The sequence below is a fragment of the Epinephelus lanceolatus genome, chromosome 17 (genome assembly GCF_041903045.1).
Source record: "Epinephelus lanceolatus isolate andai-2023 chromosome 17, ASM4190304v1, whole genome shotgun sequence".
Taxonomy (NCBI): Eukaryota; Metazoa; Chordata; class Actinopteri; order Perciformes; family Serranidae; genus Epinephelus; species Epinephelus lanceolatus.
The window spans coordinates 12,672,955-12,694,943 of record NC_135750.1 but is presented as its reverse complement, the minus strand read 5'-3'; the positions used below and the strand labels follow the sequence as shown (position 1 = coordinate 12,694,943).

General features: G+C 40.4%; 1 protein-coding gene across 4 annotated transcripts in view; it reads left to right on the top strand.

Annotated features, from left to right (window-relative positions):
- LOC117248237 (spectrin beta chain, non-erythrocytic 1) overlaps positions 1 to 21,989 on the top strand; it is a 175,853-nt gene that overhangs the window by 100,397 nt on the left and 53,467 nt on the right. For all 4 annotated transcript variants that reach the window (XM_078161009.1, XM_033613132.2, XM_033613131.2 and 1 more), the window contains 2 exons: positions 7,704 to 7,855; positions 18,739 to 18,912. In XM_078161009.1, coding sequence (XP_078017135.1) covers positions 7,704 to 7,855; positions 18,739 to 18,912 — 326 coding nt within the window. The remainder of the gene's footprint in view (positions 1 to 7,703; positions 7,856 to 18,738; positions 18,913 to 21,989) is intronic.

Genomic DNA, 21,989 nt, shown 5'->3' with positions numbered 1-21,989 from the left:
CTGACCAGTGTGTGTTTGTCTGTGTGTGTGTGTGTGTGTGTGTGTGTAGTGACATGGACAAAAGAGTGTGTGTGTGTGTGTGTGTGTGTGTGTGTGTGTGTGTGTAACATTCTCTGAGCTCTGTTATGAATTCTTGTCATATCACAACCTTGACTTCCCATGATGCATTAACAATTGTTCTCTGTATGTGATGTATGAGAGTGATGCATTCACACAGTGATACGAGGAATGATGCACCTCACATGATGTTCAGCCTGCACATTCCTGTGACTGTGTGTGTGTCTGTGTGTGTGTGTGTGTGTGTGTGTGTGTGTGTGTGTCTGTATGTGCGTGGCTCATTTAAAGTGGGCGGAGACACTGATTTCATTTGGGGGGTTTTGTCCCAGTGGAGACAAACAAGGCCACACCCTGTCTGGCCTCTGTGTGTGTGTGTGTGTGTGTGTGTGTGTGTGTGTGTGTGCGCGCACGTGTTTCCTCAGGCTCAGGTTAAGGTCATTCTCCACTGTAATTACGTGTGTCTCTTGTGTGTGTGTGTGTGTGTGTGTGTGTGTGTGTGTGCTATTGACCCACAGAGAGACACCCAATCAATACATCACTGTCTCTTCTCTCTCTAATGAAACACACACACACACACACACACACACTGCTGTGTTCAGCAGTATCCGTAGAGCCAGAGAAGGTAATTGGAGCCATTGACATTGAGTTCTGCTTAGCTGTGTGCGTGTGCAAATGTGTGTGTGTGTGTGTGTGTAGCTTAACATTTGCAGGTCAAACCTCTTCATTAGCTCAATGCAAACACTCACCTGGAGTGAACTCAAGCTGCAGCTGAAACATATTGTCATCAGTGGTTAATCTGTAGAGATGCACTGATTTATCTGCTGCACATCGGTATCAGCTGATATTCACCTCGTTGACTGCCATCGGCCTATCAGCACATAAGATGACATTGACCAATGGCAGTGGCTGATGGTTTCCTGTTGTGTCACATCAGTTTTGCGCAGGCTAAAAAGCAGGACTCGAGACTAACGGCGTCCAGTCGTCCTGGGGACAAAAGAAAAGGTGCTTGTGACAGAGATTTTCTCCGTCAGGACAAAAAGACACATAAACTCATTATTGATGCGTCAGGACATGCACAGTATTGTTTCCTGATAATGCTACATCATGTTCCATGTTGATATCAGCAGGAGGAGAGTAGGGGTGCAGCAGTATACTGGTTTAAAGGTATACTGTGATACTAAAATTTACGCTTATCATACCGTGTACATTTGCTTATCTACGACATTGAAAAAATGCAACTGGATAGATAATCACACCTTTATTTTAGGGAGACTTTTATACAAAGACTTCCTTTAAAAAATGGTTTCAAGTAGGGCTGCAGTGGTCAGTCTCAACTTTATTTTACTTTTTAGACAAACTTTCATTTAAAATATGGTTTCAAGTTTAAATTATAGTTAGTAAAGTTTGTTCAAACCAAAATAATCCTCTGTTTTCATTCCTTTAAGGCTCACTTTGACCTATAATAATAATAATAATAATTCTGTAATACCGTGAAACTGCGATATTTTCTGAGACGGTTATCGCACCGTGAAAATCTCATACCATTATAACCCTAGAGGAGCTAGTTAACATCAGCTGTTAGCTGTTAGCAGCTGGTGGCTGCAGCTAACAGTTCATAGAGGTTGCATTGAGTTTTACATTATGGTGCGTTTAAGCTCTCTTCAGTAAAAATGATGATTGGACAAAAGTAAATGATGACATTCTCATGATGTGTTCAAATGTAATTCTGTAAAATGTAGTTTTGGCTGAGAAATCCAGCTGTTTGAAGGAGAAATTTATTGTTGATTTCACAGCTATATAAAATAGATATTAGGGAAGGAATTATGGAATGTTATTTACAGTAAAAGGGCTTTTGAAGCAGCTTTTTTAAATGTTTTTTTAATGTAAGAAAGGTTGTACAGTACTTAAAGGTTTCGTGAATTCACATGATTGAATTTGTGCTCATTCCAACATAATAAAAGGCGTAATTACTTTGAAACAGTTCAGTTATTTTTTATAAAAACAGATGAAACAACAAGGAAAAAAAACATCAGCTAGCCAAATTGTTATTTTAAACATTCACAATCGGTGCATTCCTATTAAAATACCAAGTAATGATTCAGTCTGTTATTATAAAGGCTGAAAATAATGATAAATATTATCACTGTCTCCAGACACTGATAAGACCTGGAGCCTGCTTTGCATTTATATTGTCAGAAAACAATCCAAATATTCAGTCAAATGTAATTTTTAAGGACAATTTTAATCACTGTGCACAGAGCAGTGCATGGTAACAACATGTCAATCTGTAGCCTTAAATATTCTGAGTCTTGTCTGAAAATTACTTTAACTACCACTGTTTACTGCTCTAACTACTCCAAACTAGACAGTGCCACCACTTCCTGTTTTGCCATGTCGGCTGACAGCGCTGTCAGCAGCCAATCAGGAGCGGTGCTCCACAGAATATTAAGATTTAAAGGAAAATGTTGGTATTTTTTAAACCTGGGAACTGTTCCCCTGTGTTTTTGTATCTACATGACTAATGTGGGGAGCAGTTTTTGAAATTGGTCCTGTATTGAGAGAGAGCACTGCAGCCACAGCAGCGAAACAGGCTGCAATGTAATCAGTCATTTTACATCCACTGAAGTTCTTATTTTTGGCACTCAGAATGTTTTTATTAGTGTCTGACAACATGAGGAAATACTCCTACAGAGAAAATAAACAATTTTTTCCTTACTTTTTCAAGTCTCACCCAAGGAGAAGTCTCATTCTGAAATCTCACGAGAGGTGACTTGTAGCAGGAAACACAACGGTGGAAATGTTAGTGAAAGTTGTAGAGAGAAGTGCCTGGAAGAGTTTGATGTGTTAGAGTACACAAAGCGTAGCTTAGTGTTACCTAAAAGATTTTCAATGTCATGGCTGAAGATTTAGCTGATTTGGTGATGTGGAAAAGTCAGATCTTAGAACAAGAGATTTTAGAACAAGACCTCTCCTTGAGCGAGATTTGTTCTAAATAATAAACAGACCAGCGAAAGGTAAAGAAAATGTTTCATTTCTGCGTCAGGATCCTTTTTCATAATGTTGTCCGACACGTATCAGTGGCAAAACAAGCACCTTTAGTTGATGTAAACTGACGGTGCACAACAGCCTGCAGGGATTACATCCAGCCTGTTTGGCAGCTGCAGGCCCCCCCCCCCCCCTCTCTCTCTCTCTGTCTCTCTCTCTCTCTCAGTGCTGGACCAGATTCAAAACTGTTTGAACTTAGACACAAAAACTTGGGAAAATAAGATCCAGGTTAAAAGGTACTGAAGTTTCCCTTTAATGACTGAACTTGGAACAAGTTTTTCTCTGTTAACGTTGTCAAAATGAGATCAACCTGATACATAAAGCATAGAGGCTGTTACAGCAGTGTAATCTAAGGGGGTGGCTCTGGTGTAACTGGTCAGAGGCCATTAATAACACAGTATTTCTCATAATCAATATTGATGAAAAACATGAGAAATGTTTGAGTATTTAGAGAAATGAAACCATGTTGAAAGATTGGAAAAAGAGGGAACTGGGCAGAGCAGCATTTTTGAATCTTGATAGAAGTGATATCATACACACTCATGGTCCAGTCCCAGCACACACACACACACACACACACACACACACACACACACACATAGACGCTACTCATGGGTGTAGTCAAGCAGTCTTTGTGTGTCTGTATGTGAGTGTAAACACATTTTCCTGCTGGGACGAGCATCTGCTTCTTTTTCAGCACAGGAAGGGGAAGCCCCAACACACACACACACACACACACACACACAGGGGCCACATAGCGTGTAGTGGACAAGTGGACTCACACCCCTGTTTTCAGAAATACAGGAAGAAGCGTGAAGACGGAGATAAGACACACTGCTAATCGCAACATACAGATTCTCAGGCCGGCTCTGCAGGACAGATAACACACACACACATTTTGACGTATTCTGTTTTGAGATTTAATTTAAAATGACATATTTACCCCCTCTACCCCTGTAGGTTATGTAGCAACATCACCGCACTAACCAGCTAAATCGCACCTTTCAAATGAGGCATCAGTCTTCACTCAGGTGGTGGAAAAATCGACTGAATCATTTAGACAATATTTTTCTACAACTACAAATAATTTCTACGCACAAACTGCCATCTCTCCAGCAGTGTTTGACACTTGAGTGTGTGCTTTTGCTGGCTAGCTAAACATCCTGGTGTAGACTATTTACTGGAATTTGCCAGTGCTCGCCATTTTCGGCTTTCAATGTCCAATAGTCCACCACTAACATATTTGTCATGTCTCGTCTGTTCAGTGAAAATGAAACCTAGATTATTTTTAGCTTGTCATCGTCTTGTTTTTGTCGTTGAAAAAAGGTAATTCACGAAACCTTTTCATCACAGTTTTCATCAACGATATTAGCACTGATAGTATCGATACTGAGGAAAATGAGAATTTAAGTTGTTACAAATATCCAAAATTGATATGTATTGATAAATCAATATTTCTGACACCACTAAGATGGAGTACAAAATCTGAGTGAACTCTTCCTGTTTATAGAGTTTGACTCTTCTGCAAGTGACTGAGCAGCGACGGACACACATCAGTTTCATCAGTTTCACGAACTAACATTATTCTAAATCTTTGGCTGCTTGTGTGTGTGTGTGTGTGTGTGTGTGTGTGTGTGTGTGTGAGCTTTTTAAAGTCAAGGTTTTCAGACTGCAGACTGTAACATGTGCAGTGTATCTGGCTCTAACTAGTGTGCATGTTGCTTCTCTCTGTGGACAAACTAACAGATGGAGACGTTGACGTCTTGTCCACATATTTCCAGTCGCTCCAGTCTGATATGAGAAATCCTCCACAGTGTGTTTGTGCTGAGAGATAAAGCTGCTGAATGCCAGCAAACACTGAAGCTATTGTCCTGCTCTGAGCTAACACACACTCTGAAGGTCATAGATTTGTATGAATGTTTGTTTGCATGTTTAAAACAGTCAGGAGCTCTTATCGCTTGTGTGTGTTTGTGTGTGTGTGTGTGTCTGTGTAAGAGTGTGTGTGAGTGTGTGTCAGTCAGTCCAGTTTCCTCTCAGGTCAAACAGAGTTTATTCACAACCCATTTTCTGCACTGAGTTCATGCACTCTGACCCGACTGTTGCTGAGAAAATGTCCATCGTGTGTGTTCATTTCACAATTTACCAATTTTTGTTTGGTTTGTTTGTTTGTATTCATGCTAGAGCTGCAACATTTAATCAGTTAGCTGTCAGCTAGCTTGAAATTCTCTGATTCCAGCTTAAACGTGATTTTTTTTTTTGTGGTTTCTTTACTCCTCTGTGTCAGTAAACGAAATATCTTTGGTTTATGGACAAAACAAGACATTAGACGGCGTCATCATGGGCTTTATGAAACATGGTTCACCATTTCTCACCATTTTCCAACATTTTACGACCAAACAACTAGTTAATTTATCCAGAAAATAATCAACAAGTTAATGGACAATGAAAATAATCATTAGTTGCAGCCCTAATTCATGTCTTGTGAGAGTCGTATATACAATTAGCAAACCCTGATTCTTCTGAGAAGGCAGATATATCTGACTTAGCCCTTAATATTACAGCATTGCTAGGAAAAGCAAACAAAAATGGATGCCTTGTTTCAGCTTAAGTTCATCCTCTGAGTTAATTAAGCGGAGATAGAGCAGGTCGTCCACTAATCGGAAGATACAGGATGTTAAAGTATCCTTGGGCAAGAATCTGAACCCTAAATGTGTGTGAGAGCATGTGAATGGTTACTGAGAAGCAGGTGGCACCTTGTATGGTAGCCTCGGCCACCAGTGTGTGAAGGGGTGAATGTGACCCGGAGTGCAAAAGCGCTTTGGGTGGTTGGAAGGATAGGAAAGCGCCATACAAGTGCAGTCCATTTACTATTACATTGTTGCCAAATGTTGATACCTGAGAGCACTGAGACACCAGGTTTAGACAAGAGGAGTAAGCACCTCAAATCGCCCAAAATCTGGAAGCCAGCAACGGAGCTCCAAGACAAGTGATGGAAGCCTCTCAAAGCCAGTGATCCGGCCACAGAGCTCAGAGGAGCTTCTTGTTATTTGCTTCTTCGTGTACATTGACCCTGCAGCTTGCTCAAAAATTAATTTTTTTATTACAGAAAAAGTAAAGTACAGAAATTAGGTAGAGGTACGGAATTCCAGGTACCGGAATCAGGATCAGTTCAAATGTGAATGGTACCTAACTCTAGCTCTGTTGACCCAGTACAGTCTGCAGCAGCTCTGCAGCTGTCTCGAGCTGTCTGATGATGTAAATGTTAGCAAGTCATAGAAATCTTTCCCCACTGCTGCCTTCCATCCTAAATGATGTGAATGTAAATTAAGGGACCGTAAGCAAAGACAGTTATAATAAATACAGGAGGTGTTTGTGAGTTTTAATAACATCAGCAGCTGGATAAGAGCTAAAACTTTGCTTTTCTGTCATCAGAAAAACAAGAGGATTAAATGACTAATCCACATTAAATAAAGTTTCTGTGTCAGTTCATATTGTTGTAGCTGCAGCGTCTCTTGTTAACTCAAATAGCAATCATCTCAACGAGTTCTGCAGATTTTAAATTTGAGGAAAAGTTGAAGTAAGGAAGCAGACCTTCACTGAGAGGGAAACAAGTCTTACGTTTACACATTTGAAATCCTGAAAACTGACACAGGTTGGAAGTGTCACTGCTCGTGTCGTCAGCCTGTTGTGACCTTTGACCTCTGTCTTCACTGCTGCTAGTTTTGAATGTTCACTGAGGAGAAACTGAATCTGCTGTCGACTTTTGTTTTAAAACTGTTTCTGCAAAAAAGTGACAGAAATCACTGGAGTGTAAAAACTTTGCAGCTGCGTGAGTGTATGTATGTGTGTGTGTGTGTATGTGTGTGTGTGTGGAGGGGGGTCACACCCTCTCCTCCTTGTGCAACTTCCTCCTGCGACAGGGTTGTCATGGCAACTGAGCCAGAGTTCAGCCGAGGAAACACTCTGATATACTGTACACACACACACTCAGAGTCTCTGCAACTGTGTGTGTGTGTGAGTGTAACAATAACCATCAGGCCTGCGGGACACAAACTAAGTTGTGTTGCAGACAGCAGGTGTTTGCTGTCAGGCTGCACTTCGTGTGTGTGTGTGTGTGTGTGTGAGAGAATATTTACAGCGGTGATTTAGATTTAGTCTGCTTTCTCAGACACAGGAAACCTCTCCCATACAAACACACACATACACACACACACACACACACACACACACACACACACACACACACACACAGACTGGCTTTCCAAGAACAATGACGCTATGGGATGCTGAAACACACACACACACACACACACACACACACACACACACACACACTCAGAGGAAACACGTATGCATCCAAACACACCTGCAGCGCTCAGCAGGACTCAAACCTGCCGCACTGTCAGAAACTGTTAGAAACAAGAGTTTGACAAAATAATACAAAATGTCCACTTACCTGCTTTTTCCTGAGCTTTTTGATTTCCTCCTGGAGAGAGTTTCCCTCCATTGTCATAATGTTCTCCAGCCTGCTGCATTTTGCTTTAGCCTTAACTCCTCTTCCACTGACCACTGATCTCTCTCTGTCTGTGTGTCTCCTTCAGATGAGCGTGAGGCGGTGCAAAAGAAAACCTTCACCAAATGGGTGAACTCGCACCTATCCAGAGTTTCCTGTCGGATCACCGACCTCTACATGGACCTGAGGGACGGACGCATGCTCATCAAACTGCTGGAGGTCCTGTCAGGAGAGAAGCTGGTGGGTTGCATCACTGTCAGAGGCTTTTATATTGAAAAGAAGAGCAAAGGGCTTGGCGATACGGCCTATAAATTATATTACAGTATTTTTAAGCCAAATCTTGATACATGACATATATCTTGATATTTTGAAATCTCTTAACTACTGTAGACTACTAAAATACTAATTTACTCACTAAACTACGGTTACAATGATGTCAAATAAAGTACTACAAGAAGCTTCTGGTCAACAGTTAGATGTTAGCAGTTAGCGGAGACTTAAACTGTTGCAGCAGCACCTTGAATCATCAGGATTGAGTCACTGTGAGTAGAAAACAAACTAACAGCTGTCAGGTTCATATATAAATAATATTTGCAAGTGGCAGTAGTGCTCCATGGTCACAAAATGCAACTAAATGGTCGCAGCCTGGAGCCCTGAAGATACAAAAACCAACCCAGTCTCACTCCAGAGTTGTCAAAAACTGGTGCTTGGTCAGTGCCTTTGACAAAAGAGCCGTCCTTTCACGATGGCACGATACGAGACCACTCGCTGTTATTGTTTGACAGCATCCGGTGACGTAAGGGGGAAACGCAGCGGGACAACAATGAAAGTTAAGGCGGCAGTAATCCAAGTAGAGTGGCGGGAGGGGTGTTAGATGGGTCCAGCAACCACTGAATTTCACCCTGGAAGCCGGTGTTCACTCCCTGTAAGATTGTTGAGCCAAACCCTGTTCTTTTTTCCTAATCTCAACCATGTGCGTTTGATGCTGAAGCAAAAAAATGTCAATTTGTGCAGAAATTAACGTGCAACTGGTTCCAACTTCTCAAGAGCTCTGTAATAATTGTCATTTTAATATAATTTATAATGTGCAAATTAAATAATGTGACTGAAATAAACAAGGAGACACCACACTGAATGAGCTCATTTTAAGATTCTTCTCAGTGTAAATCAGTCTATAAAAATGACTTTACATAATTGTTTTCAGAGAGAGAAAAGACAAAAAGAGAGGAAAATAAAACTGACAGAAAAGGCAGACAATTTCTTCATTACACTAATAAGATAAATCTTAAGAGGAATCACATTCGTCATTATTTAAGGCTTTAACTGCAACATTCTGTTTTCCATTATACTATTAATTTCCTCAGCAGTGCCCATCCCTCTGTGGCTGCACACACACAGCTGTCGGGTGTCTCCACTCTCCCACTCTTCTTATCCGCTTGTTTGAACAGTGACATGTACGACTCTGACGATCATTAACCAGGAGTCACCGCACTGTCACTCACTGAGTGTGTGATGTTAAATTGGCAGCAGTTTATTTGTGTGAACTGGGCTCTGTAACACCTTGGTTGACACCATTTAACATTTGGTTTAGTTCATGAATGCAGAGACGAGAATAGATACTGCAGTGTTTGCTAATGATAACACACTGCCCAGTTTATTTGTGATGCATTGTAACTAAGTAATGATATAGTTTATGGCTCACAGGTAAGCTTAAATAAATGTTTATTAATCTTCATATTTACTTCCTGTGAGGAGGCTTACATCACTGGATAAATCAGATATTTAATTTAAACCTGTCTGATGCTGTGACTCTCATGATGGTTGAGACGCAACAGGAACAGATTCTCAGCTGTTGACTTAATTCTTCCACTCATCTGTTTGTCGTTGTTATTTTTGGTCCCATTTTTCCACCAACCATCCAAAATGGAAATATTCAAGTAATCAACCAAAGCGACAACAGTCTGTCCTCGACCAGCAATACTTTTATGTTTGAGCTGCTTGTAGATTCGGATTTAATAATCCTGCAAATTTGTTACTGTTATTGGACACAAGTTTTGATCACAGAAAGGAAAGAATGTTTCATTTCATGCATGAATAAGAAAAAGAAAATGTTTGTAAGTGTGTTTTCTTCACAGTCCCGTCACTCTGTTTGTGTGTTTGTTTGAGACTGCCGAGATACAGTTACTGCCATTCTGCTGTAACCACGGCAACGGGAATACATTACTGTTGGACTTGCCGGGGCTTTGTGTTTCTATCCGTCCTTCTTCCAGGGCGTCTGCAGCTGTTGAAAAGTGTTAAAGAGCATTGAAGCATTTAGTTTCCTGAAGAAAAAAAAAACAGCCTTCAGAAGGTATTAAAAGCTTTAAATCTGGTCTGTTGGCTGCTGCAGGCTGTAACGTGAGTTATAAAATGTTTCTGCATGTCAAGAGACCTCTCAACTTTCAGTCAAACACTGTCACTACTGCTAGCAGCAGCAGCCAGGAAGCTCATGGTGGGTGAGTGAAGACTGTGGCAAAAACTGGAGGAATAGTTCACCCCAGAAACAATATATTTATCACCATCGGCTCGCTGTGGTCACAGGAAGCTTAGTGGGTCTGTTGAGTGGTGTTAAGGAGAGTGGAGTGCCTGGAATATGAAACCATATCGTTGCAAGCATACATCAATTGAGCCTAAACAAAAGACGTTCAAAAAGGTTATGAAACTCCCGAGAAACTTTCTGAAAATCCCTCTGCAGCCTTATCCAGGCGTCTTGTATCCATTCGTGGGTTCATAAATCTAAAGTATCTTTCGGGTACTCTATAGCAGGGCTGCCCCCAGCTAAGAATTTTCCTAATCGACCAACAGTCTTCATTTAGAGCCATTAGTCAACTAGTCGCCTGCATGTTTACGATATGAATGTAATTATTAAATGATATATTTTGGTGGTTTGAGTTGAAGGTGTGAGAAAGAATAGTATCAGTAACATTGTTAACACTGTGCTACATTACAGAGAAATACAAAACCGTACTAATGAACCTTCATTAATATAGGCCTATATTTTATCTACAAGTGCACGTCACACACTGAGCGAGCCGCCTGTTAATTGCGCTGTGGGCTAATGGGCATGTAGCTACTTCCATGTTTCAGATGATACGTCATGTTTGTAGTCGACCAATGAAGATGAGTTTACATATCACCTTGGGTTCGTCCTTCACCTTCTCAAAATGATCCCACACTTTGGATTTCCTGCCCGACATGTTATTAACTAGCCTGTGGAATAACTGCAGGTACCAGCCCTGGAAATTAACCTGACTCCTGTGTGACTGCTGAGTGTGGCCACTTCCTGTGTCTGTCCTTTCAAATTAAAGTCCCACATGGTCCAGTCTAACTAACTTATGACCTTTCTGGTTGACTAACGTTGGGTTGACTATTAGGTGGCAGCCTACTACATAGAGAGCATAGGAAGGTGATTACTATATACATTTTATAACAGTTTTAGATGCGTCAGTTTTTTGCTTCTAGGTCATGTTGACTGATTCATTATATCACTTGGAATCATTGTTATATACTGTACTGCAGGGAAGGACTGAAAAATGTGATATAATAAATAATTCAGGTCATATTGCCCCCCGCTGATTTTCCATCATCCACTCAGGATCATGATCGCATAAAACTGTATTCTGTGTGGTATTAAACATGTCTCAAATAGTCTTAAATTTAACTCCGTGAACTCTGCAGAAACACACACACACACGCACACACACACACACACACACACACACACACACAGTCACACACGAACAAACCCGCTCAGATGGTCCCAATTTCACCCCCCGCCTTGTGACTTCAGTGCTCCAAGCCAAACTCCCCTCCTCTTCTTCGTCGTCTTCTATTTCTTTTTCCTTCTTCTTCTTGGCCGCGTCTCGAGCCTCTTCAGCTCTACTGTCATCCGGCCTTTTCACAACCTGTCAAACACACAGAGAAGGAAAACACAGCTAAACACTCGGCCAGGAATTGGAATTAACTCTTTTTTTCCGATTATTTTACGTTCATGTTATACTTAAATTATTCTGTAGTTTTTTTGGTTGTTTTTTTGTGAGGGCAGAGAGCAATCTGTGGCATTATCATGGAGGAGGAAGTGAAAAGTGGAAAGACGACGAGCAAAGCAAAAGAGGAAGGAATAATGTGTGGACATGGAGGGAGAAAGAGGGAAAGAAGGGGACTTTGATATAACATAAACCAGAGAAGCTGGGTGATGGTGAAGTGGTGAGCAGGATGGATGTAGGGGAATAACAGTGGGAGACAGTGTGGGGGGTGTTAGAGTTGTGAAAGGAGTCATTGAGTAACTTTGAGGGTTTTCATGGAGCCAAAACGCCTCCAGGAGCAGCAGAAGAATCTGAGAGCGAGCGTCTGTTTCCACACTGTAGAGGCCGAGAGAGGATTTAAAGGATCATTCCAGGGAGTTCTTCTCATAGTGTGTCTGTCATTTCTGTTGCTTATGACGACATCATTCTCACAAGGTTAAATCATAAGATGTGGGAACATGGTGAAATGGCTTCAACACTGGTTAGCAGATGTCTGACTAATGCAGCACACAAAGAGATGATGTTATTCTTCATTTTTCCAACTGTAAACATATCCCATAAAAAAACCAAAGCCATGGATGTGTCAGTCGATCTCACTGCTGACATTGGCTCCTATTGAAGGCGTAAATCTTTAAAAACACTTCACAACTGAGCTGCAGCTGAGCACTGTAGTGTCAGTGTCAGTAGTAGTAATACCACACAGCAAAAATACTCCACTACCAGTAAAAGTTGTTCATTGAAAATACTCGGTAAAAGCATCTGAGTATTGTTACAAAATGTACTTAAAGTATTAAAAATAAAAGTACTAAATGCAGATATAATGCCCCTGGGACTGACTATTTATACGGATACGGATTTTACTGTTGTAGTCGGTTAAGGTGCTTTTTTATTAATTTCGATAATTAAATCTTAAACAGTGCAACATAATTTAAAAGCTCAGTGGATGCTTTAGCCCAGTTTCCACCAAACACTTTCAATATGGTACCTTTTGAACCAAAAGTAACCCGTCAGACATGGTACCTAGACCCTAGCGTACTCTTGAATGTGGGTGGGGTTGTTGTCACTCACTGCTCCGTCCAGCACTCACTGTATTTCCTCCTTTATCAGTCTGCACCTCGTTTATCGTACACAGAACGAGGCTGCACGCCGACATTTTCAGAACAAAATAAAACAGGCTGCAGTGAGAGTCTCTCTCCGTGGGGTATTTAAACATAGCAGCTTTGTGCATTTAGTCCTTCTCAGGCAAGCTCAGGGGTTTAGTGTTGCCGTAGCCCACAGGAACTCCAGTGAGGATTAGAATATATGCAGTTCACATAATTCAGTCTAAATTAATATTTTTTTTAATGCTTAAAGATCTACTCACTACTTAAAAGTGTCTGTCATCCAAGAGAGACAATAAAAACTAAAGTAATGGTCAAAGTTGTAATATGGAATATTTAAGGTGTGTTGATGGATTCACAATGTCACATCATGCACTGAGTAACATTACAAGTAAATGTTCCACCTTAAAAGTCGTCGGCAGTCAGCCCAGTGAATTAAGTTATTTTTTCTCAGACTCCAGCTGCTGTGAGAGGCAGCAAACATCCTTTCATTTTATAGTTACAGTTTACTAATAAAACTCTCCACAGTATGAACGGTGGTTACATGAGCCTCAAAACCAGCCACAACTCAGCCCTGAGCAGAGTGACCGTCCTCTACAGTCAGACTGCAGTGTTCACAGCTCCACCTTTTAGTACCAGATCTGTGTGCTAGGTACCCCAACAGAGGGGGGACCAAACATGGGGACGGTACAGAACGGTTTGTTGGTACCATCCACAACTTTTCACAGTGGAAACGAAAAAAAAGCGTACCCAACTAAACTGAACTGCTTGGTAGAAACGGGGCTTTTGTGTGTAAAATCCTAATTTGTAAGATTATTTGACTATCAAATAAATGTATTGCAATAAAAAGTTCTATATTCCCTCTGTACTATAGCGGAGTGGAAGAATAAAGTGGCATAAAGTACCTCAAATTTGTACAATCAGAAGGAAATGGTGCATATTTGGGGACTATTTTCAGCGGTGGATGAATCCACATTCGGTGCTCTAGTGAGTATTTTTGGCAGCAGGATGGTGCGTGTGGGACTGAGTCAAAATAAACTATAATATTTATTTTCATGGTGATGAAGGAACATGTCAGCCAGTGCAACAGTGTGGCTCACTGATGTGTTTTTAATAGTTTTTGGACAACAATGGAGCTCTGTGGCACAGAGGAGGAAGATATATCAGGCTCTGATACACACACACACACACACAATATAGAATATAAATACAGAATATTACCAACATTTCGGTTCAATTCACTGTGCAAAAATCAAGCAGAGTCATAAGGTTTAAGTCTTAGTTGAGCACTGCAGCACTCAGAGCAGAAAAAGAGGAAGCCCCGCACCTCCACAGGCAGCATGACACAGCATGGTCATTCAGTCTAAAAACAGCTAAAAGCCCCAAACTGTGGATGGAGGTAAAACCATTTTTGTTTGCTTTCAGGGACCAAAGTGCTGATCTCTGAATCTCTGTGTGGTTTGTTGCATGTGTGACTGCAGCAGACAACGGTCTAAAATATCTCTGGTCTGAGTCCAGATCCTGAATCACTGAGTGACTTCTTTGCTGGGTGGTGTTTATGTGTCTGTGTGAGGAAAAGCAAAGACAGCAGTGTTATTGTTGGACGCCGTCCGGCTCGTAGTTTGAACGGTCAGTGTTGGACAGAGGACATGTGGTGTGGACGGGCTGCAGAATGTACGGGCTCTGCTCTGACAGCTCGGACATTTATTTTATTACAGTTATTTATTATTACTGTATTCTGTTTTATTTATTTCAAGATCCTTAAGATTTAAACAACCCTAAACATGTCAGTGTCGCCCAGAGGACTCATTTTCAGCCATACATTATCAGCACAATGCAAAGTCATGGAAAACAGAATGAATTAAAGAAGAAAAAACATGTTTATGATGTTTAATAAGTACAATAAAAAGAGTTCTTGCAGCAGTTTTTGAGGAAATCTTCAAGTTCTCGCAGAATACATTATTAGCAGAGGAGGCTGAAGTTAGTTTGATATTCCGCAGCTGGTCACAGCTTCACTCTGGCACAGGCTGAAGGTAGATATTGACCAGATGGACTTGTATTATATTGTTATTAGGTCCATGTTAATTGCATCAGTGCTTCACTCCTCCAGAACATCCTGTGGCTTTAATCCTCCATGTATCCCACAGACATGATAAAGAGAATGGTTCAAAAACAGATGGACTTTTTAAAATTAGCTCTCATGATATTGCAGCTCTGCAGTGCCCAATCACACAACAGTAGAGATGTTTCCAGGGAAACTTTGAAAACCCAGCTCTGTCTCCTAGAAATTACAGTTTAATTAATGTGAAGCAGCAAATATGTTCTGAGGGAAACTTCATGCCGAGTGAGTATGTTTTCTAATGGGGGAAATGTTGCTGATTAATGTGTGGCAAGTTGCGAAATGCTGATATCAGCATTCAGCCAAAATCACAGTCTTTCCCTAACCTTAACCAACATGTTTTTGTTGCCTAAACCTGAATCAGGAGTCTGGATGCAAACCCAAAGTTCTGGTGTCAACCTCCTGCACTTTGTGCACCCGCCATCCTCCCCAACCCCCTCCTTGCGAAGCCTGCGCTGTATATGATCGTAGTGTTTTATGACCTGAAAGAAACTTTGTCTCTGAACACAGTCCAGGTAGCAATTACTAGAAAACAGTTTAATAACATACAAATGTAATTTCTAGGAGACGGAGCTGGAAAAACATGTACACAGCAATGGAACACGGCATTTAAGCCAAGCAATAATAGGAGCAGTACCTGCGTTTTCATCGGCTCCAGCTCTGAGCGGCATTGATGGGAACTCAACACTTGGATGAATGTGGAAACCTTAGCTCCTTTACCAGCGAGATGCAATGATGCGCCACAACAAAACACCGTATAACTCCACCCAAACAGCTCTCAAACATCAATCCAAATTATTTGCAGTTTGAAAGAGACTGATAAGTTAAAGATGTATACAAGAAGTAACCACCGTAACATTTTCACTGGCTTCTATGCTCCTCTCTGCTGTTTACTAACCTGTTTTTTGGCCTGTCTGTGACGTCGAACGTGACACACCAAAAAAAAAAAAAAAAGGCCACACACAGAAAGTCACATTCGTGTGCTGCAGAGCCGTGTACACAGCGTTGACCTACTGGCAATGGGAAAAGAGTCTATAGCATATTTTTAGTGAGTGCTAATTTTGGTGGAAAAGGTGTATACGAGATTCTACTCAGATTTTGATTATCCCCTGTGATGTAGTTAAGATGTAGTTTAACCACTGTTAATTACAAGTAGCTAGTAGTTTGGTAAACTGCAGTTTTAATGTAATTTACCTAAAACCGTTGCCTTGTTTGTGGCTTGTAACCCTTTACAAATAAACAACATCTATGTGTAGTTTCCTGTCAGGTTTCAGATATCTGTAAGTTTCCACACAAAACTTCTTAAATGCTTTCATTACTGTACTGGAAAATAAATACAAACGTGTATTTTGTTTGTTTTTTCCCCTCTTTTCTCTCACATTAATCATCTGACGACCCCTCAGATTTATCTGGTGACCCTTTGGAGGGGCCTGCACCCTAGGTTCGGAACCACTGGAATAAACTAGCTAACTGTGTGAAGTTACTGTTGCTACAACAGTAACATGCTGCTAATAATCGATTTAATAATGAAATATATGACAGTTTATCAGTCACAGGCTCCAAGTAATTTCTACTTTTCATATTCAAGTAAATTTTTTTTCTGATAATACTTCTGTACTTTTACACAAAAGTACACTTTCTCACACTCTCTCTCAGTGGTTTTAGCTTTATTGTAACGTTCACCTTCAGTTGAGTTTCTGTTGTTGTTTACTGGTCGTTTGTGTAACTGCAGAGCTGTCAGACATCTGCCTGACACAACACTGAAGCTCTGCAGGAAGGCAGGTTATCATCACAGTGTGAAGTCTCTCCAGTGAAGTAATAATAACATCAGACTCGTCTTCATTCATCATCTCTCATTCAGTCTGCTGGAGAAGCTCACTGACACTCGGATGATGCCCGCACTTCCTGTTTGCCATCACTTCCTGTTTGTTATCACAGTAGCATCACAGAGACGTTTCTCTCTGTGTTTGTTTGTAGACACCAGTAAACTCATGTATGATTTCTTAGATTCAAGGAACAAGGGCTCCTTTATTTTAATGCATTTATTCCAGAGGTCAAACAGCTCACTGCCAGTGACTGCGTACTGTAAAATTTAAATAAAATAGGGCCTGTTTATAACTGTAACACATGCTGTACGGGAAGGAGAGAAGGTAAAGTTGTTTTGTCTGACTGTAGTGATGGGCTTTCTAAAGGTGTGGAGATTATAGTTGGTAAAGAAAAGGATAATATCTAAAAAAAAAAAAAAGAAAAAGAAAAAGAAATAACACATCAGCTTTTCTCGGGTTTGCCAGATGTGTGGAATAATATTCTTCAAGCTTGGGAACAATTACATGAATACAGTGGGCTGTGCAGCATAAATCAAATCCAGAAGGCAGCGTATACATTTTCAAACAATACTGCATAGTCTAAAAATAAAGAATGCTGTTTCATAAAAGTTGAATAATCTGATTTTCAGATACGTCACATCAAATCAAATCAAGTTTTTTTTATATAGCGCATTTAAAAACAAACACAGCTGACCAAAGTGCTGCACAAATTTAAAGAATGACACACAAATGTATAGCAATATAAAATGTACACAAATATAAAACAGAATAACACCAGTAAGAACGATTACAAACGTGAAAAGATGATAAAATTACTAAAATATTAAAACCACTACAAACAACCAAAGGCCAGTGAAAAACATGTACGATTTGAGATTTGTCTTAAAAGTGTCAGTGGAGGGGAGGATTTGATTGAGAGTGGAAGGTTATTCCAAAGCTTTGGAGCAGCTACCGCAAAGGCACAATCTCCCTAACCCATCAGCCTTGATCGTGGGACAGTTAAAAGACATTGCTCGAAGGATCTAAGAGGTCTGGAGCTGGAGTAGGGGCAGAGAAGTTCAGCAATATCGTGGGGTGCCAGCCCATGTATGGCTTTACGGGGTCCAGATTTCTCTGTCGTCATCAGTTCAAGGTCCACATAGTTTAATATACTCAGTGTCATACTTGTGTTTGGCCATGTTGTCAAGATAGTTTGCTCTCTCTCAGTGCTTCTCAAAGTCAAGGATGCTTCCTTTGTAGGGCGGGTCCTTCCAAGTCGGGTCCTACAGAAGCTAGGCAAGACTTCGACAGCATTCGGTGAACACACATTGGAACAGGCTAGCTGGTGCCCAGGTGTCACTGAAGAGGCCCGTCTTCACTTCAAAATAAAAGCTCTGTGCTTGAAGTGTTGTGGGGTTTTTTTTTGACACATTGACTTGTGGTCCATTCAAAATGGACCCGCAACCCAGTTTTGGACCACGACCCACCAGTTGGGAACCACTGATTGAAAACATACAAAAGTGCAACAGTCGCCCAGTTTTTGATCACTGTACACCAAAATATTTCAAGGATTTGTTGAGTCATTTCATGATAAGCTTGACAATCTTAAGTCCACTCAGTATTTACGTTAAATGGGAACTGGTATTCACGTTCCATTTCTTGAATACCACACAGCTCACACTATTATCACATAATTTCCCCCCTCATCCTCAATATCCTGCAGCAGTTCTTACTTGTGCAGCAAAAGATCTTCGGTGAACTGTTGGTTATGAAATTATGTATTGCTTTAAGTATAAACAGCAGTTTTCCTGTCTTTGGATGTTTGTATTGAGATCATGATTTGTTTTTAATAAAAATTGTTCTCATGCATCATAAAAAGCACAATCAAAACAAATGCCGTCAGTTTTTGAAGGCGGTCAGCTGTGTCCGCAGCTGTTTTCTTCTTCTTCATTTTCATTTGGCAGCAGCAGGAAGCAGTTCATGGTTCCTGGTTTTTCGAAGGTTGTAAATAAACTTGAATATGTTTTTGTTTCAGCCCAAACCCACCAAGGGTCGGATGAGGATCCACTGTCTGGAGAACGTGGACAAGGCTCTGCAGTTCCTGAAGGAGCAGAGGGTTCACCTGGAGAACATGGGCTCCCACGACATCGTCGACGGAAACCACCGCCTTACTCTGGGGCTCATCTGGACCATCATCCTCCGCTTCCAGGTAAGAGGCAGCCGCGCAAGTTTGCATCCCAACATGAGGTCAACTTACTCAGTGACATCAGCTGAAATCAGAGTGTAGCAGGGATGTGGGTCTTCCATTTTTAGATGATAGTGCATTGTGCAATTTTGCATCCCAAAATGAAGTCAGTCTGCTCATGTCCGGCCTTTATCCAGGGCACGATTGGCTTATAGTAAATCAGTGGCTATGATATCATTGCATCGCTATAAACAGTGAAACAAACACACTGACAAAGCTCGCAATTTTGCATCCCAAAATAAAGTTAATCTACTCATATCTGGCCTTTATCTTGTCCATGATTGGCTTATAGTAAATCAGTGGCTGTGATATCATTGCATCCCTAAAAACAGTGCAGCAAACACACTGACAAAGCTTGCAATTTTGCATCCCAAAATGAAGTCAGCCTGCTCATGTCTGGCCTTTATTTAGGCCATGATTGGCTTATAGTAAATCAGCAGCTGTAATATCATTGCATCCCCTGAAACAGTGAAACAAATACACTGATAAAGCTCACATGGGATAAAAAATGTCACACATCGGAGGCTTTTATTCCCATTCATGATTTTGCATGTCAGAAAGTTAAATGAATCTATGCTGATCCTATGATTAGCCTTATCAAGGGTTGCCTCTTTAGTGACACCATGTTCCTATTTTAGTTGAAGAGTTACTGTGCTATTTTGTATCCCTAAATTAGCAAAATACATAGTCAAACATTTAACATTAAGGAGTACATTATTAATGTTTGGGCCTCTCCATGGCCATTATCCTTCACCGGCAGTTGATTGGTTGCTATTACTATTTTGCATCCCAGTCACATTACATTTCTGGAATGGGGTAATATCGTCAACAAATTAATGAATGTAACAAATAGATGAATAATTGCTGTGCTTTTTGTGTGTCCCTTCTGTTTGCTGTTTGCTTAGAGTGAATTAGCCACTGTTTTATTTTGCATCCCAAATAAGTTCAACTGATTTTGTTACATATTCTCAAATTGTGGGACTGATCTTGTCATTATGGGTGTTATTTGGATTATAATACCCTGGACAGCAGTAACTATTCCGAATCCTAAAATAAGTGGATCTGGGTCATTTTACTTTTTATTGCATCACCAGTCAGGTTAAATGATGTGAGATTGGTCAGCTGAGTTCCTGACAGTGTGGCATATCTGGGCCACTGGATTGAAAAGAAAATGGGTTGCTTTACTATTTTGGATCCCAAACTTGATAAAATACATAGGGAAAATGACAATATAGTCAGAACAGAAGAGAAGGCCTCTCATGTGCAGCCCTCATACTCCGACTTATGTTAATGAGATGCTTGCATAGAAGCATCACAGATATAACTAGTGTAATATACTGAGCTTTAATCCATAGATCAACCTTGTAAAGGTCGGGCGTCTGCTTTATTTTTCAGCTTGTTGTTTTTTGGCAGCCCGTTGAAACTGGCAGCACTGTGTGAAGATGTTATTCATGAAACATAAAGTGAATCATCATTAAATGTTTTAATGAAAAGATGACGTCCCACATTATTTCTGCAGATAACTGCTGTGTAATATTAAATCCTTTCTAATCCTAAAACTGTGACATCGCCGAATCTTTAATCATTAACTGAAAGATTAAGAGTTGTCAATTAAATTGCCTCATATCTTACTGTTATTAAGGAATTTTTCATTAATTTTTTAAGTGAGAAAAAGGCTGTTAAACTGCTTCTTTTACTACGTCACATCTCTGAGAGTCGTTATCTGCTTTGAACTCATTGATCTCAATAAATACGACCTCATTAAATGGCTGAATTCACACTCAGAGGAACACTTGTCATGTTACTGTATGTTGATGGGGTTGTCGTGTCACTCGGGTGATGATGTCATCGTCAGGGACAGTGAACAGTTGGGCGAAACGGATTTATCTTTTATAAGCCGTGAGGATTAAAAAACTCTTTTTAGTGGTTTTAAATCCTGCAGTGGGTGAAATGGAGCCGAGTGCAGATTGACAGCAGGGTATATGTGTGTGTGTGTGTGTGTGTGTGTGTGTCTATGTGTGTGTGTGTGTGCGTGTGTGTGTGTGTGTGTGTGTGTGTGTGTGTCATATATGCTTTGGTGGTGTTGATTTTGCTGATTTGTCGCTCAGATGTGGCTCATGCTTCTGTCAGACTGAAACTGATGGATGTCAATCAATGAAGGTGAGATGTTTGACTGTGTGTGCATGCATGTGTGTGTGTGCGCACTCTTGTACTATCTTTCAGAGGACCATTTAGAGTTTAGGTAGTGTAGGCAGTTTGGAAATTGAGGACTTTTTTTCAGGAAATGTGGACATTTCCTCACTGTGAGGATGTTTTTAGAAAGCGTGGACATGTTTGGACAGTGAGGGCAGTGTAAGAAGGTGTGGGTATGTTTGCAAGTGCAGATATTTTAAAAAAATTGGTTTACAGTTTTAGAAAGCAGATATTTTTTTCAAGAAGTAGGGCGTTCTAAAAATGAGGATACATGAGATGTTTTCGTAAAGTGAGGACATTTTTTGACAGTGTGCACATGTTGAGAGAGTGAGGACATCTTTAGAAAATGACATTTTTTTTATCTAGTATGGTCAATTTCAGAAAGTAAGGACACTAAGACATCTTTAGAAAGTGATGATATTCTTAATAGTATGGACAATTTTAGAAAGTCAGGATATTTGTGGACGGACCTCTTTAGAAAGTGCACGTTTAGAGAGTGAGGACATCTTTAGAGAGTGGAGATATTTTAATAGTATGGACAATTTTAGAAAGTAAAGACATTTGCGCATAGAAGGGACATCTTTAAAAGGTGTACACATGTTGAGAGTGAGGACACCTTCAGAAAGTGACTGTATTTTTTATAGAATGGACAAATTTAGAAAGTAAGGACGTTAGTGGACAGATAGGACATCTTTAGAAAGTGTGCACTTTTAGAGAGTGAGGACATCTTTAGAAAGTGATAATATTTTTTATACAGTGCCCTCCAAAAGTATTGGAACAGTGAGGCCAATTCCTTTATTTTTGTTGTAGACTGAAAATATGGGTTTGACATTAAAAGATGAATATGG